This window comes from Labeo rohita, chromosome 15, assembly GCF_022985175.1.
Source record: "Labeo rohita strain BAU-BD-2019 chromosome 15, IGBB_LRoh.1.0, whole genome shotgun sequence".
NCBI classification, from domain to species: Eukaryota; Metazoa; Chordata; class Actinopteri; order Cypriniformes; family Cyprinidae; genus Labeo; species Labeo rohita.
In genome coordinates this window covers 22,340,955-22,365,953 of record NC_066883.1, presented here as the reverse complement: position 1 = coordinate 22,365,953, position 24,999 = coordinate 22,340,955, and the positions used below count along the sequence as shown (strand labels likewise).

The window sequence follows — 24,999 nt, the reverse complement described above, 5'->3', positions numbered from 1 at the left end:
TATCTGCATGCAGGCAAGGGCTCATAATTTCTTTTGTGAATTTGTTATATTTCTGCATAGGACTGCGTAACTTTTTAAAACTACCTGCAAACGCTGCATTGCCACGGCTGAATAAAATAATAATTATTAATAATAATAATCATAAGAAGAAGAAGAAGAAGAAAACCTGTGTGAGGTTGGTGCCTAGCTAGTTGCATGAATAATGTTAATCAATGTGAAAATTCCACCTACTCAAACTGACTGATTTATGAAAACAATAAAACAGTGTTGGCAAAGTTATACTGTTAATGTTTCTGAGCTGTTTCCTGAACGATTTTCGAAACACTGATTGATCGATTACATGTGACATTCCTTAAGTTGTTCTGATTTTGTTCTTTATTTTGTGCTGTATCTAGTAACAGAAGAGGAAAACTTATTACCGCTTAAGCTAAGGCGAATGCTGTGATCTCACGCCACAATAAAGAGTGGAAAAACACATGTATTGTTTCTATTCTGTGATAAAAAATTGACACAATTCAAAGGTTAAGATCTGAATAGACTTGAAAACGTTAAATAACCTACTGTTTCTAAGTATTTACACAGTCAGTAAAACAGCTTGTGAATAGTCATGTAATGTGATTTATCTTGGCAAAGAAGGGGGCTGCTGCATCACATCAGTTTGAAGTGTTTAAATCAATTGAAACAACAACATCAAGAATTACACACAAGTTTATTGCATTTAATTGAATATCATTTCACATATTTTTTAACTCTTTGGTAAATTATGTTTCTCATTACTTTGAACATGTATTTGATATTTGAAAATGGTTTATAGCAGGTGTTAACCATGATTAACAACCATTACTAATGAAGGGCGGGGTCGGGTGGGGTTGCTATAAACCATTACAGGTCATTTGGTTAAAGAGAATAAACACCTCGCCCTCCTGTTGTCAATCACGGTGTCACACCCCCCACCACACACAACACACTTGATCACACCAGTCATTTACGACTCTACACGGCCCCCCCCCTGCACACCTACAGCCCAACACACGCCCGGCAGGGGGGGCAACTATACGACTTGTCCTGCTTTTACATACCACAGGGTACCGGTCAGCATGTAAAGTACCACGGAGTTACTACTAGAGAAACCCGCGAGGAGAATAGGCAAATCATCCGCTGTATCTCAACTTAGAACTTACCAAGTGTCATTTAGAACGCTGCTTTCAAGATCGCTTTAAGGCTCATTATGACGTCATAATAAATAATCTCGAACGACCGATGTTTTTATTTATGTTTAAATACGTTATGTTTTCAGTGTAGTAGACTCCACATTAGGCCATAAATGCGATTTGCGAAAAACAGTTTTACATTTTTACCACAACTTTTGCCACGTTTTGTTATTTTTCGACTGTAGTTTATATTATTTTACTCTTTAAACTTTCATTTAGCTATAGAATGTTTACAATTATGATCTTCACGTTGAAAAGATTTTTCATTGTAATACTTTTATCAAAGACTAGCGATTCTTTCCATTTTAAAAAAAACACGAAACCTTATTAAACACCACTTTGAATGAATGCCGAAAGAAAGGCTCAGAGAATAAAATTTTAATTTATTTATTTATTTTTTATTTTATTTTTTTGTGTGTGAAAAAATACAGAATTTAAAGGATACGATTTGTGTTGTATTAAAAGTAACACAACGTCTGCGATTATTGGGTGGCTGGCGCGCAACAAATAATGGATAAACGGTAAAACGTTAAATATTATTTCCAAGCATTTATACCGTCAATACAAGAGCTTGTGAATAGCCATGTAACTTAATATACCTCAAAAAGACAACAGTACGGAGCGTACAGATGTACGTAAAAGTAATTGAATTTTACCCCTTAAAATTATATTTCGGTTCAGATGTTTTTTTTTAACTAAACCATGGCTGCAACAACCTGAAACTACAAGAAACAAATAAAAAAAAAACCCATAATATTCAGCAATACCTTTATTGGATCGTTTTACGTCGCGTGTTAGAGACGTAATTACGTCATGGCATAGGCTGTGTCTGAAATAGTTTGCCCGTTAACTTTTTTCCTAGTCTAGTGCACTACAGTATATCAACATGGAGCAAAGTGTTTGTAAAACTTTCGTGTTCTGTAAACCCTGAGGGCGGGTCATAAATTCAGCTGATCACGGTTACATAACTGAAACCGGAGAACTTTGAACAAATACGAAAAGTAGGTTATTGCAACTTCGTCGTGTTTGCGGGTCAGAAGAATCTTACGAGAGAGAATTAAAGAAATGTCGTCTGAAGTGTACGATTGCATCGTTATTGGCGCAGGGATCCAAGGGTCCTGCACTGCCTATCAGCTGGCCAAAAACAAGCAGAAAACTCTACTGCTGGAGCAGGTCTGTGCAGTATGCAGAATTTCTTAATACTTTGCTCAGTCTTGTTATGATTCGTTTGCTTAATTCTAAATGACAGCATAAAACAAATGTTAGTACATTTGTAAAGGCTGAATACTCACCTAAAGCAATAAAGTAAATGTAAGAGACAGCTTAATTCTTGACTGACTTGACTGTTAAAACAAAGCCAATACAACTCCACTGGGAGTATTACAGTCTTCTTTGAATTCCTTCTTTCTCCTCAGTTTGTTTTGCCCCACTCCAGAGGGAGCTCTCATGGCCAGACCAGGATTATACGGAAAAGCTACGAGGAAGATTTCTACGTACAGATGATGCACGAAAGCTATGAGCTCTGGGCTCAGCTTGAGAAAGAAGCAGGTGTTGAACTGTACAAGTAAGTGTTTGTAAGCGTCTAAGAAAGAATGATGACATTTTTTCTCCATAATACAACATGTACAAGAAAACTTGCAGACTGACATAGCCCTCACCCATAACTTTAAAGGAGCATTTTCATTCTAGTCCCTGAGCATTGTCTACAGACCATGGGACACACTTGTTTTTACAGTGTCTGAGAGGTGTAATGGATCACGAGTGGATCAAGCCCACTCAGCCTTGATGCAGAATCGGTCGCCTTCCTCTTTCTCTCGCTGCTATCCGTCTCAGTTCTCTGACGGATGGGTCCTGATGAGAGGCCACCTGTGCCCTTGAGCATCTCCGAGACTGCCGGGCAGCGAGTGAAATATGTGTGGATTTTAAAGAATGCTGGATTTGTTCTCTTCTTTTTGCATAAAAATGTGCACTATTCAGATGGTGCTTGCATTCCAAACAAGTTATTAAAAATATTACTGATTTGGATTAGATGAGAGGGTACTTTGTATGGAAGTGGTGGTGTTTTGGACAATAATTATTTTTCATTTTTTGGAGTGACTTGCAGTTAATGGGATAATTCATCCAAAAATGAAAATTCTGTCATGAATTACTAACCCTCATGTCGTTCCAAACTTCTAAGACCTTCGTTCATTTTTGGAACACAAATTAGGATATGAAATCCGAGAGCTTTCTGACCCTTCATAGACAGCAATGCAACTGAAATGTTAATCGGATTTCATCAAAAATATCTTAAATGACATGAGGGTGAGTAATTAATGACTGAATTTTCATTTTTGAGGGAACTAACGTCAATCAGGGCAATATATGCTATAGACCCGTTTGTTTGATCAAAATTATAGTAAAAACTGTAATACTGTAAAATATTACAATATAAAATAGTTTCTTTCCTATTTTTTTCCTACAGCGATACAAAAGTACAAAATCGCTCATAACTCCTAAACAATCAGTCACAGAGCAAAATTTTCAGGTATTTTGCATTTTTTTGAAAAACCTACTTTTGCGAAGTAGTCCTAGGTTTTTGGCCTGATCAGAACCAAACCAGTGAAGAAAGATTCTCTGGAGAGTGAATATCAATAATTATCAAAAAAAAAGTTAAAAGGGGTGCCAAAACCTTTGAAAGGGGCAGAGCAACTTTTAGTAAAATGCCTGTTACTCCTGAACGGAATGAGATATCTCCGCCAAACTCAGAGCTCAAGCTGAGGGAATAAACTTAAAGGAGAAGTCCACTTCCAGAACAAAAATTTACAGATAATGTACTCACCCCCTTGTCATCCAAGATGTTCACGTCTTTCTTTCTTCAGTCATAAAGAAATTATGTTTTTTGAGGAAAACATTTCAGGATTTTTCTCCATATAATGGACTGCTATGGTGCCCCGAGTTTGAACTTCCAAAATGCAGTTTAACCAGAAGTACTGACCCAGTCTTTGCAAAGTGAACATGCAAAGAAGATCAAACACCCTTAACAAAAAAGGTAAAACGGGGATATAGGACGATTTTGAAGTTGAGGGAGAACGTGAGATGGGGGTTTTTCGACATACCCTAACTGTCATTATCTGGAAAAAACTGAGTTCAGGCAGAGTAAGACAAGATGAGCATTTGACATTAAAAAGTATATAATTGTATTATTTCTATTATTATAGATAAGACCCTTCTTCCTTGGCTGGGATCGTTTGAAGCTACATTTAAACTACATTTTGGAAGTTTAAACTCAGGGCACCATAGCAGTCCTTTATATGGAGAAAAATCCTGAAATGTTTTCCTCAAAAAACAATTTCTTTACGATTGAAGAAAGAAAGACATGAACATCTTGGATGACAAGGGAGTGAGTACATTATCTGTACATTTTTGATCTGGAAGTGAACTTCTCCTTAATATATATTGCTATATGTGGGGAAAAAACATAAAAATGGCTATAACTGCGTAACCATTTGAGCACCTGTTAGACAAGGTTAACGGAGGCCCATCGGAACGAAACTCGGTGGGCCTGTTCAACTCACGGCCTTAATTTAAGGAAATTTGAAAGAAGTCAACCACCGGGAGGGCAATATCGTATTTTTCAAGGGAGTAAACAATTGTACATTGCATGGGTTATCACAGATATGCACAATATTCATATCATACAATAGAACTCCTCATTCCAGACAACTTTGCCTCTAGAACCACTGCTGTCGATCAAAGCGTCAAAAGGTTTTTCGCTCAACCTGGAAAAAAAAAACACTGCAGTACAATCCTCTGGACTCCCTATGCCAGTAATTGTCTAAAAATGGTGAAATTTACGCTTTGAGAAACTATAATGAGGTCGTTTAGGGGCCTGTCCAAATGTACCCAAAATCCTATAAAGTCTAAAAGAAAACTCAAAACTTCACAAAACCTGCTGAGCACATGCGACAGGTGATTCTAAACAAGCATGCAAAGTTTTAAGGGGATCGGACCACAGCTGGCACTATAGCAGTCATATGTTAAATGTTAAAAACATCATATTTCTGTATTTCTAAATTACCTGGATTTGCCAAAAATGCTTTTTCTTGTTAAATAATATGTAATGTCCCTTTTCCTTATATGCTTAAATGCCTTAAGCACTTGAACACCGGTAATCACTGCTTGCAGTTATATTTATAAATAGATCTAGTATTTTTTCAGTTTTTAATTAATTTTTTATATAATAAATTAAATAGTTACATAGTTTGTGTTGTCTATTAGCAATGCAATGTCCTTGCAAAGTGATACATAATTATGCGGATATTGTCCAAAACACCACTTTTCCCAGGGCGCTTCTAAATATTACAGTATTATGATATAATTAGGACACTGAATGAATTTAGGTGAAGATCACAGCTGACACTCTTACAGTGACTGTTCTGACTCTTCATGATTTAATTTGTTTTTTACATCAGATGGGATGCCGGCAGCTTGAACCACCAACTGTTATTTTACCCAGAGAGCTGCCAAAAAGGTCAAAATCCATAATAAATATTTGTCAGGCAGTGCAATGACAAATTTAGCTTTAGTTACAGTGTTCAACGAAGGTCAAAATAAATGAGGATGCCACAATTACATTTATATTTCTCACAGGACCCCCCAGCTAGTTGAGAAACAGTAGGTTTATGCAAGTTCTTTGCACTTTTGAGTCAGATGGTATTAAAATCACAAAGTGCATCTTTGAAACACTAATTTACCCCAGCAAGGATCTCGCCCCACTATGATGTGACCCCGCCTCTCTGCTATTAAGCACAAGGGCATTGACAAATGTGACATGGAGTCCTTCTTTCAGCGTCCCCAATCAAACACACACACAGTGGGGATTCAGTCATAAAAATCTCTGATGAATGATATGGACCTGTGAACTCATGCTGCCCATGCATCATGATGGCTGGCAGATGAAGTAGGCCTTGAAAAACAGTATCCACAGAAAACAGCACCACCATCTATCACACATTGTTGATTTAAAGCCTGTGTTCCCAACCTCTCATCCATAGTGCCATAACTCCTCACATTAAGACACCTGCATCACAAGCAGGCACAGACTGTGCTTTGCACAATTTATACATGCCTCTAAGCACTGCCACCTAAATCAAGGTGTAGCTGTTTAACATGGACATCTAAGTCGTGTTGTGAACTTCTCTTCGCAGGCGCACAGGTCTACTGTTTATGGCTCCAGAGAACGGAGAGGGTTTCTCACGCCTAAAGGTCACGCTGCAAAGGCACAAGATTCCCACAGTGTTTCTGGAGAAGCAGGAATTCAGCCAGCACATTCCTAATGTGAATCTTAGAGATGGGTATGGAGCGTTGATAGACACCTTTGGTGGTGTGCTGTATGCGGACAGAGCCCTTCGAGCTGTGCAGGTCAGCTGATCACATACACTACTGTACAAAAATGTTATATATAATAAATTATATATTTATTTATTTATTTGAAAGAAATTAATACCTTTATTCAGCAAAAGCATCTGCATTAAATTGATCAAAAGTGACAGTAGAAATACTTACAATTTACTTAAAAAAAGGTAACTTAATAAATATAATGTAACTTTGTGGTGTAACTTTATAATGTAACATTACAAAATTCTATTTCAAATAGATGTTTTGCTTTTAACTGTTTTCCCAAAAACAGTAAGCACAACTTTCAACACTGATAAAATAGATTAATATAGATAACTTATTAAATAAATACATAAACTAACAAACAATTCTAAATAAAAATATAAAAGTTATTTTCAATTTTAATAATATTTCACAATGTTACTGTTGTGACGCTGAAGTAATGGCTGCTGGAAATTCAGTTATGCCATCACAGAATAAAATCAAACATAAAATATTTTACAATAGAAAACTTATTTCTATTTTAAAAACTAGAAATAAATAATTAATTCTAAATAAAACATTAAAAAGTTATTTTAAATTGTAATAATATTTCACAATATTGCCGTTGTGACACTGAAGACTAAAGTAATGGCTGCTGGAAATTCAGCTTTGCCATCACAGAATAAAATAAAATATATTAAAATAGAAAACCTGTTTTAAATAAAAAAGTTATTTTAAATTTTAATAATATTTCACAATATTACTGTTATGAAACTGAAGTAATGGCAGCTGGAAATTCAGTTTTGCCATCACAGAATAATATAAAATATGTTAAAATAGAAAACTTTTTTTCTATTTACAAAAAGAAAGAAAGAAAGATAGAAATAATTTTTTAATAGTATTTCACAATATTACTGTTGTGACACTAAATAAAAAAAGAAAGAAAGAGAAAAATTCTAAATAAAAAGGTTATTTCAAATTTTTAAAATAATATTTCACAATATTGTTGTGACACTGAAGACTGGAGTAATTCAGTTTTGCAATTACAGAATAAAATAAAATATATTAAAATAGAAAAATTATTTTTATTACAAAAAATAGAAATAAATAAACAATTCTAACTAAAAAATAGAAAAGTTATTTTAAATTTTAATAATAATTCACAATATTACTGTTGTGACACTGAAGACTTGAGCAGTGGCTGCTGGAAATTAGCTTTGCCATTACAAAATAAAATAAAATGGAAAATTTATTTCTATTAAAAAAAATATACAAAAATATTAAATAAAATATAAAAATACTATTAAATAAAATATAAAAAAATATAAAGAAATAAACAATTCTAAATAAATTTTTTTTGTTTGTTTGTTTGTTTTTGAATAATATTTCACAATATTACTGTTTGTCTATACTGTATTTCTGGTCAAATAAATGCAACCTGGGTGCAAATAAAAATAATTTCTGATCCTAGACTTTAGAACACCAGTGTAAAATGAGGCATTTTCTTGTGTTAGTGAACCATTTTATTAAAATATTTATTAAAATATCTCAGGGAGGCTGTTGGAATGTCACACGTCATGTGTCACTTATATTTAGCTTGGCAACTCAAAGCTATCAGATGTTCATCTAATTATGTATGCAAAATGAATACATTCACAAGCGTTCCAAGACCCAGTTTGGACCGATAGTGTCGAAGTATCACTGAAATGTATTTTCTTCTCATGGAAGTCACTAGATCAATTTTAGCTCACTATAGCAGTTAGAAAAGAGGCATAAAAATAGAAAACAAATCATGTAAGTTTTAGGTACAATAACGTGTAGAGATATAATTAATCAAAGTATTTTTTTTTTTTTTATTCTCAGATAAGTGTTCATTTTAAGCAAGCATTGTGAAATTCAGCGTAGAGTGGAAATAATCTTTTACTGTGTGTGACTCCTAAACTTTCAATGTCAGAAAGCCATTGAGCAACGTTCTTTTGTGTACATAACTGTACTTCAGTGTCGCCATCCCCATGCTTTTTAAAGCTCTCAAAGATAAGATATAGCTGCAAACTAGCTTGTTAAAGGCTCCTTACACCCTATCTAGGGAATATGGCCATGCACTTTTATACACAATGCCTCTATGGATTCAATAAGCTCTGCCTACAGCAGCTACAGAGTGCAGTGATAAGCTCCCTGTTGGCTCTCACTAAGGAAACTCTTTCATTATCTGTTGCCCGAATCTGACCAGCTTTTTCCAGTTTTAACTGATCCCCACTGACATCTCCCTGTGTCAAACTCAGCCCCTGTTAAATTTTAACCAGTTTCTCCTCACAGCTCTTAATAGGATTTTCTGTCACAGATGAGGTGTTTTGAAGAAGTTTTGTCTATGCGATAAAGTTGAGCATGCTGTAGTCAGACTGAAGTGATTTCAATCTGTGATTGTCTCTGTGTGGTTTTCAGAGGTTGTTTCAGTCTAGTGGGGGTGTGATAAAGGACGGGGAGAAAGTGATCGACATCGCGCCTGGCGCAGTGGTCACTGTAACGACGGGCTCTGGAGTGTACAGAGGGAGGAGTCTGGTGATCACAGCGGGACCTTGGGCCAACACTCTACTGACACACACAGGACTGCAGCTCCCGCTCAAGGTTGAGCAGCCATCCAGTTCTTTCATTTACTCATTCATTCATCCATTCTATCATTGGCCCTGTCCCAAATGGCACACTTCATGCACACTTGCGCTCTTAGAATGGCTGTCGTGTGCCCGTGTCCGCTTAGTCCTCGAGACCATTGGGTGTCCCGTGCGTCATTTTAGCTTTCAGATAGGTGGGAGCGCCTCCTTTGCGGCCGCTCTGCGTCTTCAATGCACCCTTTTCACTGAGGTGAGCTCTGCGGCAGACTTCTACACGATAAAGTGGCATTGCGTCATGGAAGTGTGGACCGCGAGGGTTTAGGGTGCTATATGGGACAGAGCCATTCATTTATTCACTAAACTACTTACCTTCTTTCTTCCATCCATCTGTTTTCTTTCATTCACAAAGTTACGTTTTCTTTTTATTTAATTTTTTTATATCCATTTTTATATGAACTTTTTATATCCATGAATCCATCCATTCATTTACTTCTGTTTTCTTTCTTTCTATAACATTATTTATTTTATCCATTCATTAGTTTTTTCTTTCTTCACTTATTTTAACCAAATCCATGTAATTTTCCTCAACTACATAATTTTCTTTTTCTTTCTTTCTTTCTCTTTTCACATTCTTTCAGCTATCCATCCATTTGTTATATTTTTTTATTCTTCACCTGCTAACTTTTTCCATCCATTCATCCATTCCGTCCATACATTTACTCCCCTTCTTTATTATTTCTCTTACCTTCATTCATTCATTCAATCTTTCTATAACATTATTTCTGTCGTCCGTCCTTCTTACCTTTTCCATCCATTCATCCATAGATACATTTACTCTCCTTTTTTTTTTTCTTTCTTATATTTCTATATTTCTTTCTTTACCTATCCATCATCCATCCATCCATGCATTTACTCCCCTTCTTTCCTTTTTCTTTCTTTCTCTTTCTTTCATCCATCCACATTTCCATTCATGCATCTATCTGTTTATTCATTTATTCCCCTTTTTATCATCCACCCATCCATCCATTTAATTTTACTCACCTAGTTTCTTTTTTCTTTCTTAAATTTCTTTCAGCTGTCCATTCATTTGATATATTTCTTTACCTTTTTTATCCATTCATCCATCCATTTACCTTCCCTTTTGTTGTTTCTTTCTTTTCATTTGTTATATTTCTTTCTTTACCTATTTGCTTCATCTGTTCTCTCATTCATTCTCATTTACTCACTTTTTCCATCCATGCATTTACTCCCTTATTTCTTTCTTTCTTTTTCTTTCTTCGATCCACATATCCATCCATTCATGCATCCATCTGTTTATTCATTTACTCCCCCTTTTTTTCATCCATCCATCCATTTAATTTTCATCACCTACACAATTTCTTTCATTATTTCTTTCAGCTATCCATTCATTTCTTTCTTCACCTTCTTGCCTTTTCCATCCATTCATACATTTACACCCCTTCTTTTTTCTTTCTCTCTTTCTTTCATTCAGCAATTTGATATATTTCTTTACCTATTTGTCCTCTTTAATCCGTTCACTCACTCATTCGCTCACTTTTTTCATCCATCCATGCATTTACTACCCTTCTTTTTTTCTATCCATCCATCCATCCATCCATCCATAATTTTCCTCACCTTCAGTTTCCTTCTCTTTTTTCTTTCTTTCTTTCTAAGCTATCCACCCATGTTATATTTCTTTCTTCTCCTGCTTACCATATTTATTTACTTTTTTTTCCATTCATTTATCTATCCATCCATACATGTACTCCCCTTCTTTCTTTCCATCTTTTTTTTTTTAAATTTCACTTAAAGTGGTGACCAAAATATTAGACTAGTATTTTCAAAGCTATTTATTCTTTTATCAGGTTTATCAAGTCATTTATTTCCTTTCCTTTATTGTGTCAGTAGGAAATATCAGTTTACATTCCCAAACATTCGTTTTGCCATTAATTGTAATAATCCAGAGAGATTTTTTTTGTTTGCACAATGAATCTGACAATAGCCAGTGCTCCACAGAGAGATCTGATCTCATCATCATCCAGTCAGTTTGGAATGACGTGAAGAAACAGAACAAACTGAGACAGATTAAATCCAGAAGAACTGTGGTAACATCTTCAAGATGTTTCAAGAAACCTACCTGCAAAGCTACTTGGATGGTCACACCAAATGTTGAGTTAATTTAGTTAATAGAAGTTAACTGATAAAGAAAATCTATTTATGACATTATTTTTGACAGCATCCTCATTTTACAGCTTTTTTTACACAAGTCCCAAACACGTAGTACTGTAGCTTTGCAGGTAGGTTTCTTGAAGCATCTTGGAGACAATGCCACAGTTCTTCCGGATTTAGTCTGACTCAGTTTGTTCTGTTTCTTCATGTCATTCCATACATACTGGACGATGATGAGATCAGATCTCTATGTGGAGCACTGACTGTTGTCAGACTCTTTGTGCAAACAAAAACCTTTGGATTATTACAGTTAATGGCTAACTGAATGCTTGGAAATGTAAACTGATATTTTCTACTGACACACTACAGCAAAAGATAGAAATAACTGACTTAAAAACATTTTTTAACTGGTGAAAATACTACTGTTCTAATAACTTTGGCCACCACTGTACCTTCATTCATTCTTTCTTTCTTCCATTTGTTATACTTCTTTCTTCACCTATTTAACCTCTTTATTTCATCCATTCACTCATTTACTCACTTTTCCATTCATCCATACATTTACTCCCCTTCTTTCTGTCTTCCAGACAGCCACCTATCCATCCGTTCATTCATTTACTCCCCTTCTTTTCTCATCCGTCTGCCCATAAGTCTTTCCACCCATCTATTTAATTTTTTTCACATACACAATTTCTTTTTCTTTCCTTTCGTTATATTTCTTTCTTCACCTGTTTACCCTTTTTATTTCATCCATTCAGTCATTCTCCTCTTTTTTTTTTTCCATTTACTCCTCTTTTTTCTTTCTTCCGTGCAGCCAGCTTCCCATCTGTTCCTTCATTTACTACCCTTCTTTTTACATCCATCTGCCCATCCATCCGTCAATTTAATTTTTCTCATGTACACAATTTGTCTTTGTTTCTTACTGCCACGTTTTTTCTTTCAGCTATCCATTCATTTGTTGTCTTTCTTGACCTGCTTACCCTGTTTATTTTACCATATTTCTTTGTCCATTTACAGTACCATCCATACAGTACATCCATACATATATTTACTCCACCTCCTTCTTCCCATTCATTTTCTTTCTTTCTTTCTTTCTTTGTTTATTTCAACCATCCATTCACTCACCTTCTTTTTTTTCTTTGAAGGCATCATGAAACAATATATCAGTGTGAAATGTCTGGGTTTGGAAAATATGGGAATATATAAGGCATAGTGACATAGCATGTGAAACGCGCACACAGCCACATATAGATTGATCTGGATTACACCCCTGGGCAGAATGAAAAGTGAGTTATTTGTGAATGCACAGAAACCACCCTATACTCACCCCCCCAATCCTATAAACAGTTCCCAGAGTCTCCAGTCCACCGAGATCTCTTATGTGTCGCACGGCATGAGAGAAGTGATGGAAAAAGTATTCCGTGTTAGTTAAACTCCGAATTGGACCTAGAATTGGAATTGCATTTTTCAGGATAGCACAGGCTTGAAAGTCTGCGCTTGGGTGAACACAACAATATATGAGCAATGAATTTGTGCACTGGTGAATTTTTATGGTCTCTGAATGAGAAGACAAGCTGGACTATTCTGAGCTAGCGATTCCTTACTGCTTATTACATTTACCCTGAAGTGAGTTAGAATATCAATGTTTTATATTCATTTTTAATTAACATCCCATGCTCCTGTGCTGTTTCTGATCCTTAATTTGGAACATTTGAAGTAAGTGAGCCTGATCTTTGGAGTGAAAACACTTTAAATCTCTTGGTTTCTTTCTGGGCAGGTTGTAAAGATTAACGTATGCTACTGGAAGGAGAAGATCCCAGGCACCTACAGTGTCGGCCAGCGTTTCCCATGTTTTATAGAGATGGAGCCAAAAGAGGGGCAATATGATATTTACGGCCTCCCGTCCAATGAGTATCCAGGACTAATGAAGGTGAGTGACAGGAGGGGTATTTTTAAAAGAACAGGTTTGATTGAAGCCATGGCCTAGAGGTTAAAGGAGAAGTTCACTTCCAGAACAAATATTTACAGATAATTTACTCACCCTTCTTGCCATCCAAGATGTTCATGTCTTTCTTTCTTCAGTCGATAAGAAATTTGTTTCTTGTTTTCTTGAGGAAAACATTTCAGGAATTATCTCCATGAAGTGGACTTCAATAGTGCCCCCAAGTTTGAACTTTCAAAATGCAGTTTTGAAAGGCTCTTCAAAGGGCTGTAACGATCCCAGCCGAGTAAGAAGGGTCTCATCTAAGGTCATTTTCGAAACAAATTGACAATTTATATACTTTTTAACCTTAAACGCTCCTCGTCTAGGTCTTGGTGAACTCTTGTATTTTCCGGGTCAATACAGTTAGGGTATGTGGAAAAACTCCCATCTCGTTTTCTATTCTACATCGCCGCAGGAGTACCGACCCAGTGTTTACAAAGTGAACATGCTAAAAACATCAAACGACCTTTACAAAAAAAGGTATAAAAGCGACATAGGATGATTTTGACGTTGAAGAAGAAAACAATACTCTAACTGTATTGACCCAGATTACGCAGACTATGCATGCACTTCGCAGAGACGAGACAAGATGAGCATTTGAGGTTAAAAAGTATATAAATTGTCAATTTGTTTAGAAAATGACCGATCGTTTCCCTAGACCCTTCTTCCTCGGCTGGGATCATTTAGAGCCATTTGAAGCTGCATTTAAACTGCATTTTGGAAGTTCAAACTTGGGGGCACCATTGAAGTCCACTATATGGAGAGATATTCTGAAATGTTTTCCTCAAGAAACATAATTTCTTCACGACTGAAGAAAGAAAACACTAGTAAATTATCTGTAAATTTTTGTTCTGGAAGTGCACTACTCCTTTAATGCAACTGCCTGCCCAAATCTCATATAAAAAGCCAACAGAGATTGAAAACCATAGTTTTCATTCTTTGTTAATTAATCTACAATTCCCTCATGTAGCAATACTGCACACATCTCCACTCAGAGTTCGAGTGCATTAGAAGCAAGCGCAAACAGGAGCGATCCTATAGCTCTCTGAATGGATCCATGGACCTTGATGCTTTTAAAAAAGCAGAGAAGCAGCACTCTCCTCTGGTCTGTGTTCTCCCTGTACTAATGGCTCGGTTTCTGTACGCGGGAGAGCCCAGCAGGAGTCTTCAGTCTCATCACACTTAGCAAGGCTGAATGGGAGAGCACAGATGGCTGTGTCATGTTAGATGCATTATGTCTGCTCCACTCGCTGGAGCCTGGCTTCTGCACATATATATCTGCTGCTCCTCCAAGCATACCGAGCGCTGGATCACAGATCCGTAATGTATCAGAGGTCAGATTGTTTTTATGGATCATAGTGTGCGTGCATGTGTCTGAGCAGGTGTGTTACCACATGGGCAGTGAGACCGAACCGGATGAGCGAGATAAACAGACGGATACAGGGGACATCGATATTCTCGTGCGTTACGTCACCCGCTGTCTCCCTGGGCTGGTGCCAGTGCCCGCTGTGGTGGAGAGCTGCATGTACACGGTGAGTCGCTTCATCACTCGTCCTCAGGTGCCACCGCTGTGTGTGCCGGACCAAACTTTCATTCTAGTTTGAGGAGAGAAGAAAGATATTTGAATTCATGGCTCATATTTTATTCTGACATGTCATTTGATTGAACAGTTGCTGGAATTGAACCAAGCCATTTGTTTTAGTTCTACTCGGGTTTTAAATTGATTTTTTGTTCTAGAAACTCAGAATTACAGCGTATCTTAAACAGACACAACCTGATATAGTGAGAATCGATTAAAGCTATTTCTTCCATGCAAGTTGGACTTTTTGTTTTAACAAGATGTGACCATGACAGGATATTTTGTGGGTCACATAATTTCGATATACAAGTCGAGCCAAGGGGTGAAAACCTTTGGAATTGAAGATCAGGGTAAATTTAACTTTCGTCTTCTGGGAAACATGCAAGTATCTTCTGTAGCTTCTGAAGGACAGTACTAAATGGAAAAAAACTGATATTTAGGCAAAATAAGAAAAATGTACACATCTTCATTCTATTCAAAAGTTTCCCCCCCTCCTCTTCTGTAATAGTTGCATATGAGTGCCTTAGTTGTCCTCGGTGCCAAAAGATGGATCTCAGAATCATACAGTCATTGTTGGAAAGGGTTCAAATACACACAAATGCTGAAAAACCAAAAATTTTGTGGGACCTGAAGAATTTTTCTGAAGAACAGCAGGCAGTTTAACTGTTCAGGACAAACAAGGGACTCAACAACTATCACTAAACAAAAAAACACAGCTGTGAATCATTCAAGGAACAAAACAGTATTAAGAATCAAGCGTATGTAAACTTTTGAACAGGGTAATTTTTATAAACTCAACTGTTATTTTCTCTTGTGGACTATATGTAAACGTCTTATGTGAAATATCTTATTCAAGTCAGTTCAAAATAAAAAAAATAACATGCATTTTGTATGATCCTTCTTATTTTGGTAAAAAAAAAAAGTAAAACATTTACATTTTAAAAAATATAAAAAAATATTTAAATTAAAAAAATTACAAAAAATGTACATTTTGCAGATTCTGCAATTTGTATTTAAACTTTTGACCTCAACTGTATATATGTGTGTATACATATTTTACTGTTTATTACATTTACTGCAATAAAAATGACCATTATAATAATGATAATTATCATTAAAAAACTCTTTTCAGATGCATGCTGACAGATGCATGGCAATCAAATGAAAAAAAAAAAAAATTATATATTCAGTTATCACAAGTGTCTGGAAAGGTCATGGAAATTCACTGGTCAAAAAAAGTAGGAACCCGGATGTTGTAATTGGCTGTGACTGTGTTGCATCATGCTGCTGCTTCACATTCAGTGTGGACAGACAAATTGCTTGTCGTTGGAAACTTGTCGCATTGCATCTGGCTGGGGCGCGGTGTTCGCCTTTCATTTAATGCATCAGTACATCAAAAAAAGTCCATTCTTTTACAGCAGATTTTCATTTGCTCTGTAAACTTTTGCATGACCAAACAAAATTTCCATCCAGATGGCTAAAATGAAAAAATAATAGAAACAGCTTACAAATGCGAAGTACAATCACATCAGTCATGAAAAAGGAGAGCGATGATGCAACACAACCTAAATCCTTTATAAACTGCCCTGTCAGGAGATCCACAGAACACCGGTGAGCACGCAGAGATAAAGTTCAGTATTAAAGCAAACTGAGAACTGAAAGCAAACTGAGTGGAACTGTGTAAAACGGTTACCTAGTAGCCTGATGCACTGAGCTGTCTTTTTTTCGATACGATCTACAGAACAATGTCTCAGTCAGCCAACCACAGTATTGGTTACTTTCATATTTCAAAGGAAAAATATTAGACGGCTCAAAATGAATCTGTGTTAGAAGTAGTCAGAAATTACATTTGTAAGTTTGAAGTTTGGGTTAATTTTCTCTTATGCTCACAAAGGCTACATTTATTTGAGCCAAAATACAGTAAAACACTAATATTGTGAAATAGAATTGCAATAAGAAATACTTTTTTCTAAGGTTCATACAAGGTGCTTAAAGGTGCTTAAATTTAACTTTTTGAAATGTAAAGCCTGGAAAACCCTTGAAAATAGCAGTATTTCTGAAGAGCGGGATTTATACAGATGCTGTAAAATGAAATTACAAGACTTTCAAGGACTTCTCAAGCACTACTTTTTTGATTTTCAAGGACTTCAATCAGAGATCTCACTTATCAAACAATGTCTTCCCTTTCAAATTAAAACCACAGTTAAGTTTCTTAAAGGATTTGTATGTGTATACTTTCGTTTCCTTTTTTGTTTTGTTTTTATAACTGTACTGCCTTAATGATTTGAAAAAAAAATTATTAGAAAAAAGATTTACGAAACCACTCTGAAATCCTGATCTAAAATCTAATCTAAATCCATTAATTCGCAATACGCGATTTGAAGTTCCGATCTGTACACAATCCAATTGGAGCACTTCGAAACAGTGAATCATTTTGCAATGCAATGGTTTAACTGATTTGTGACCCATCACTACATGCTTTTTAAAATTCAAAATGTTTATTCAAAAATGGTTGGCTTTTTTAATTTGATCTGGTTTTTGCTCGTGAATCTCTTGAAATGAATGATCAAAGTCACAAGTGTGAATCAACTGGAGTGGTTCCAGCGTAAATGACTCACTCAATTGATTCAGTTCATCTGTTTCTCTTTTCGCATCTTCAGCCATGTTGACACAACATTGTCAGTAATACTACTGGCTTAGCTAGCTAGTTTTATGTTTTATTAGTTTTTTTATTAACTGAAATAAGCGGGAAAAAAAAAGGAATTTTGCGTGAAAAGATATTAAAGATACATAAATAATGAAACACTTATTTCATAGATATGCAATTAAAAAAATGTAATACTTTTTTTGCTTATGTCATAAAACCAGCGAGCTATGCCAGTAGTAGTACTGACAATGTTGTGTAAACATGGCTGAATATGCAAAAAGAGGAACAGATGAACCAAATTATTTATGTGGGAACTACTCAGATTGATTCAAACTTCAGTAATTAATTTCAAGCGATTCACTAGCAAAAACCAGATAAAATTAAAAGAGCCATTCATTTTTGAATTTACATCACTTGTAAAGATTTTAAAAAGCACGAACCATCATTTCTGATCAGGACTCAGAGTGCAGGTCGCAAATCATTTGATTTAGATCCGGAATTCGGAGGAGGTTTGTCAATCATTTCACTTATGTCGGAACTTTGTGTATTGCTAATCAATTGATTTAGATCATAACGGGTTCATGAATTATTGTGCGAAATGAATGATTCAAATCAAATGATTTACAGTACGAGCTTTGAAGTCCCGATCTAATGATTCCGATCTAAGTCAAATGATTCACGATCCGTGCTCTGAGTCCTTTCATTATTCAGATCAGGACTTCAGAGCATGGATTGCGAATCATTTGATTCAGATCAGGACTTTGCGAATCATTAGATGTACTGTATTTTTTGCCATTTGTTGTTTTGTTGTTATTGTGAGTGCCCACAAATAAACGTAGAGTCTTTACAGATTCAAAAGTATTACTTTTATCTGTATGACCACATATGAGTATTTTAAGAGCAAATGACTGCACCGGCGCCTCCATCTCATGCAGTAAGCATGCTACTATTTAGCTTTCACACTCCGCACAGAAACTTGGAATAGCGCACATTTTTCTAGGTTAACATTAGATTGACTGGCCATGTAAAGTTGCTGTTACTTACATATAGATGATAAATCATATTGAATGACTGAATTGGTGAGCGTTTGGATGTCCTACCAGATGTACTGTATTACCACATTACGTCCTATGGATTTTTTTTCAGCGACTAAGCCACTAATAAAATTTTGGTCAACCAAGCCTCTTCTCGTCGACTAACAGTTAGTCAAATATTAGGGGGCAGCCCTATTAAAAATCAAAAAAGAAGTGCTTGAAAAATCCTGGAATTTCGTTGTACAGTATCTGTAGAAACGCTGTTTTTCGTTTGGAATATATTTTAAAATTTGATTTAATCCTGTGATGAATTTTCAGCAGCCATTACTCCAGTTTTCAGTGTTGAAAACAGTTGTGCTGCGTTATTCCTTAAAAAGAAAATGAATCTTTTGAATGGCACCGTACACCCCAACACAACTTTATTACTCAACACTGAAATGTTTGTCATTTCTAAATCACTTAGTCAATTTGTTCATTAGCAATTTCAGGCATGTAGTGGCTTATCTCTAGCAGCTTTTTAATTTTTAAGTTCAGTTCAAACAGCGCTCATAATTCATGCCGTGTGCATGTTCAGAGTACAAAAAGGTCAAATATTTGCAGAAATAATTACAATCCAGTCTTGATGTTTAACATTTCCCCGCTTGGTTGTTTGCAGGTCACGCCAGACCATAACTTCGTCCTTGATTCCCACCCGACCTACGGCAACATCATCATCGGCGCTGGATTCTCAGGTCAGTACGAGCACTAATGAACCCGGTACGCGCTCGTCTCTGTAAAACACAGCCGCACACGCTCTCGTCGACTTAAAGAGGTATCCTAACTTTTTAATGAGGGAACGGAACAGGGCGCTAGTGAAGGACAGGAAGCGAAGCCCCCAGTGCGGGCGCTTTTTATCGTCTAATTAAAGGCAATGCTGGCTCCCCGGGTCCTGCGTGCTCCCAGACCCGCCTCTCAGGGGGCCAAAGGGCTCACCTGGCATTTGTTCCATCTGTTCCCATCACCTCCTCCTTAGACTAATTATGGGGCTAATTAAATTCCACTGGTAATCACTTCAGAGAAGCGCTGGTTAGCAGCATGGGGCACGGCGAGTGGCGTTTGGAGGGAAGGGGTTAGAAAAATACAGTGCGGCCGAGCGCTATTGTGGCGGCACGGTGTAGCTATTCATCTTGTAACGCATTGTCCCGGTTAAAGGAGCTGCTCTGGAGGTGTCACAGGAAGCATTGTGTGGCTGCCTCACTGTACCGGTACCGTCCCAGTGCTCTGGCACGTCGCGCACTAATGATTTATGACATATATTCTTCTGCCTTAATAATACATTACAACTCTGATATGAGCGGAGGAATGCTCACTATTAACCTCTCCCTGCCTCTTCTCGTTTTATTGTCTGGCGTAATGACAGCGTTTCGCCTCCCCGCTGCTCTCCTGCCCTCAGCGCAGCTGTTGTATTTGCAGCTTGGGAAAAACTAAAGGGTGCGAATTGGATCCGTTTCAGGGGCAAACACACAGACCGTAGCGTTCTGATGGGGAAGTTACCCTGCTTTCCACCCGGAATTTGTCTCAAGCCAAGCTCTGAGCTCAAGGCCCTCCGGTTGCCATGGATACCCAGTCACATCAGCAGGGTTTAAGGAAGAACAGAAGACCCTCCGTGCGCACGCACGTCTGCCGGTCAAAGCCGTATCCACTCACAGCCCTGCCTTGCAGACTTCAAACGGCCACCCAATCCGCAAAGGCAAGAGCTGAGAGCGTCGGAGAAGAATGCAGTGCATTTTAAACATCTTACCCAGCTCTGTCTCTGTCTTAAAGTGATAGTTTAAATTAAAATTAAAACTCTGCCATCATTTACTCAAATCTTTCTTTCTGTGGAGCAAAAAAGGTTGCACAGGTTAAATAAATAATATGTGACCCTGAACCACAAAACCAGTCTTAAGTAGCATGGGTATATTTGTAGCAACAGCCAAAAATACATTGTATGGGTCAAAATAATTGATTTTTATGGCAAAAATCATTAGGATAGGAGATTATGTTCCATTAAGATATTTTGTAAATTTCCTATCGTAAATATATCAAAATTTAATTTTTGATTAGTAATATGCATTGCTATGAACTTCCTTTTGACAGCTCTAAAGGAGATTTTCTCAATATTTAGATTTTTTTGCACCCTCAGATTCCAGATTTTCAAATAGTTGTATTTCGACCAGATATTGTCCTTTCCTAACCATAAATCAAGCCATTCGCATGTGTTTGCATCTAAAAAAAGCGCAGCAAAGAAAGCCTACTCCGCCATGTTGCCGTCAAATGCGAAAGTTACTACAACCTACTACTGTAAACCAAAGTTTGCAACATTTGCTCCGCCTCCATGATCTTCTGATTGGTCCACAGTATTGAAAACTGATGCTGCGTTCACGCCATATCATAATTACCATAATTTCGAGATGACAACATGTGACATTCTACTCAGAGATGTTCACGTCCTCAGACTCGGAATTACGTTTTTTTTATGGCAACACTATCAATGCCTAAACAGAGTCTATGTTGGTCAGGTGGTACAGGGGTCATGTGGTACAAGTCCTATATCTCAGAAGACTCCCAGTTCACAAGTTGTAATTACAAATTACAAAGAAGAAATGAGATGAAAATGTTAGGGAGGTATGACTGGACAGAGATCCTGTCAGAACGCTTAACGGTAATGCTCTGATCATAAGTTTGCATACACGTGCTGCACGTCTCGTAAACCGTTAAAAAAAGAAGAGCAGACATGGATACATTTGAAAACGAGAAAACTACTGAATTCAATTTTCTTTCACGTCTTAACAGAAAAATACACACACATTGATTTCAAATTGTTTTGAAGAGTATTCACGTAAATACCCGGTTACATCTTAAAAGAATAGTTTACCCAAAAATTCTGTCATTAATTATTCACCCTCATGTCGTTCCAAACCCGTAAGACCTTCATTCGTCTTCAGAACATAAATGAAGATATTTTTGGTGAAATCCAAGAGTTCTCTGAGTCTGACCCTCCACAGACAGCAAAAGTTCTACCATGTGCATCACCATGAACATTGATGTCCATGTGACATCAGTGATTTAACCGTAATTTTATGAAGCAACGAGAATACTTTTTTGTTGCGCAAAAATACTAAAATAAAATAATAAAATAAGCAGTTAAATCTGTGTCTATATTGAATGTCCAAACCTTAATATCATTCATATTACCAGGTTAATAGATGGGAATATTTGAGTTTACAGAAATCATAAATCATAAATGCATTACAAATGTGACTAAAATTAGAATTTATTGGACTAAATGTACTGTAGATTCAGTCGACTAAAACTAAAAACAATTCAGGTACGGCTAAAACTAAATGCCATTTTAATCCAAAGACTGACTAAAACTAAATCAAAATTTGCTGTCAAAATGAACACTCAAATGGGTACTAAAGCTGTCAGTGCTTCAAAAAAGACAAAAAAAAGTCTCATAAACACTATCTGTATGACTAGTTTTTCTAATCCGAGTCTGCTGAAGTCAAAATGAAATCATTATTCACTCATAATCTTCCCCTCCAGTGGACCGTTAATCATTTTGACTAGATCATTATGTCAATGAGTTGAATTTGAAAACCAGGTCAGTTTTGTGAACCCAATTAGCTGATCTTTTAAATGAAAATCATATTGTTCATGAATCTGATATTACAATCATGAAATTGCAAAGGAGAGTTTCAAGTTGTTTCTCTCACAAAAGACCTGAAATATTGTGAATGTTTCATATGGGCCAATGTCATGATACTTTCATGGTGTTTTTACATTTTTATTAGATTCAGACGTCTGTTTATTGTCACTGCATGTAAAATATCAACACTACCTTTTAAAATTTTTTTGGGGTCAGTAAGATTTAGTACTTTTGTTCAGCAGTGATCCATTAAATTGATTAAAAGTGACGGTAAATACATTTTATAATTTTACAAATTTAAATAAACAGTTTAAAATTCTTTTTAAACTGCCTATTCACTGAATCCTGAAAAAAATGTATCACTGTTTTCACAAAAAAATATGAAACTGTTTTTAACATTTATGATAAGAAGAAATGTTTTTGAGTAGCAAATCAGCATATTAGATTGATTTCTGAAAGATCGTGTGACACTGAAAATTGGAATAATGATGCTGAAAAATCAGCCTTCCATCACAGGAATACATTACATTTTAAATATGTTAAAGTAACAAAAACATCTTCAAAAAATCTTACTGACCCCAGACTATTAATTCAAAATTTGATGAAGAACACAAGATATGTATGGAATAAATGTAGGTGAATAATAATGACAGAATTTGCCATTTAAGCTAAATCTCTTTAAGACACCAGAAAAAACATGCATGTACACAACCATGCTATAATGAATCCTCTGACAGTCCACTCTCTTCAATAAGGCAGACAAATTTTCTTAATTTAGCATTTTGCCAAAACCCACCCAAAAGACAAATGTCCTGTGACAGCGGGTGTGATGGTGCCAGCATGATTTGAGGGGGTTTTTTTTTATCTCTCCATGCTCTTTCATGCAAAGGCTTTCTGAGTCAGACAGTGGACGACAGATAATGGCTATTTATAGAGGGCCGCTGTAGATTCCCGTGAGGTGCGCTGCTTTTACCCCAGTGGACTGAATGAATGTAAACTCCATCCTATGATGATTCACCTCTCAGCAAATGTGATTTGTTTTTCTCTCATTCTTTCCCCCGCAGGCCACGGCTTTAAGTTCGGCCCTATCATAGGGAAACTGCTCTCTCAGTTGGCCATGGGGCAGGTTCCCTCATACGACCTCTCACCTTTCCGTATTCAACGTTTCCAGTCTCATCCCAGATCGTCACTTTGAATCCACTTGGATCCACTACAATGAATATGATAAAACAATGTTAAACAATGTCTGAATGTTAACTTTGCTATGTTAATTCATTACTAATTCATACATATTTTTTTCTGTAATAATAGGGCTGTCAAGTTAACATTAGACTAAAGAGGTACAACAATGAAATATTATTTCCCAAATCCTTTGACTAAATCTCACCATTATTCAGTGTGTTGTTGCTGTGGACATGATGGCTGATGTGCTTTCAAGCTCAATAAGAACATGTGAAATGATAAAAATACCAACAGCTTTTGTGTAGACACGGAGGTTGTAAATGTGCTGATTATGTTTCTATGTAACAGCCTGTTTTTTATTGGTTTCTATGTAAAGAAAGTGGGTGAGTCTAACTGCTTTTGTTGTTGTTTTTAAATCTTTGTATTTTTTTTTCTTTGCATTGCATTTTGATCATTTGATGAGGGCATTTGGGTTTTTTCTAACCATTACTGATGATTTAATGTTTATACAAAATATTAATTCATGCACATTTTAATTAAAACGTAATTTATTACTTGTTTTTGTAATACTCAGGGTTATTATATAATAAAACTAAATCCATAAAAAATGTATTACTAAACTTTAAAATGAAAATGTAATTATTTTTTAGTACAGCTAGTTACATTACTCATTTTCAGTTAGTTTAACTTGATGTACTAAAATAACTAAAACTGGAATAACATTAATAAAACCTACAGACATATTTCTCTGAAACAGACATCAACATTACAACTTAAAAATTACTGTGAAATTGAATATATGAAAATATAGCTGCAAGCAGCGATTCAAGTGCTTAAGGCATTTAAGTAGACATTACATATTATTAGCAAGGCGGTACCTAAATCATAGTTTAAAAAAAGCATTATTTGCAAATTCATGTAATTCACCATAGAAATATGTTTTTTTATGTTTATGACTGTTATAGTGCCATCTAAAAGGCCCACTGAGTTTCGTTCTGATCGGCCTTCATTAACTTTGTCTAACAGGTGCTCAAACTTCGTTGGCCAATGGCAGACAGTGTTTTTTGAAATACGTAAATGTCCTTAGACAGACCAAGACAGTGCACACCAATTTTATGTTGACAGGACGAATGGTTGCGTGGTTATAGCCATTTTTGTTTTTTCCCTCATATAGCGCCACCAAGTGGCCAAGCCCCACAATTTTATTTCTGTGACCTCAGATTGAGCTCTTACATAAAAGTTCTGAGTTTGATGGAGATAACTCATTCTGTTCAGAAATTATAGGCATTTTACTAAAAGTTTCAAATGTTTTGGCACCCCCTTTGTGACAGTGAGTCGAAATTTCAACTATTGATATTTACTTTCCAGAGAACTTTTCTGCCCTGGTTTGGATCTGACTGGGCGAAAAACCTAGGACTAGTTCAGAAAAGTAGTTTTTTTAAAAAATGCGAATCAATCGAATCTTTAGGAGTTATGAGCGATTTCATACTTTTGATTGCTGGATCGCCCCCGTCAGGCCGATTGGGGCGAGCCTTGGTCACGTTGTTAGGTAG

General features: G+C 36.2%; 1 protein-coding gene across 1 annotated transcript; it reads left to right on the top strand.

The window, feature by feature from the left end:
• The first annotated feature begins 2,057 nt into the window (after positions 1-2,057).
• On the top strand, positions 2,058-23,839 carry pipox (pipecolic acid oxidase). The gene is made up of 8 exons (XM_051129448.1): positions 2,058-2,384; positions 2,627-2,775; positions 6,401-6,614; positions 9,015-9,197; positions 13,128-13,280; positions 14,717-14,866; positions 19,250-19,325; positions 23,329-23,839. The coding sequence occupies exons 1-8, from the start codon at positions 2,277-2,279 to the stop codon at positions 23,457-23,459; spliced, it is 1,164 nt and encodes a 387-aa protein (XP_050985405.1). The 5' UTR covers positions 2,058-2,276; the 3' UTR covers positions 23,460-23,839.
• The last annotated feature ends 1,160 nt before the right edge of the window (positions 23,840-24,999 follow it).

Bases quoted from the DNA above. Each gene is read 5' to 3' on its own strand.
- pipox (XM_051129448.1), top strand. From the start codon at position 2,277: ATGTCGTCTGAAGTGTACGATTGCATCGTTATTGGCGCAGGGATCCAA. The intron at 2,776-6,400 runs GTAAGTGTTTGT...TTCTCTTCGCAG, and splicing joins GCAGGTGTTGAACTGTACAA to GCGCACAGGTCTACTGTTTA. The intron at 6,615-9,014 runs GTCAGCTGATCA...TGTGGTTTTCAG, and splicing joins GAGCCCTTCGAGCTGTGCAG to AGGTTGTTTCAGTCTAGTGG.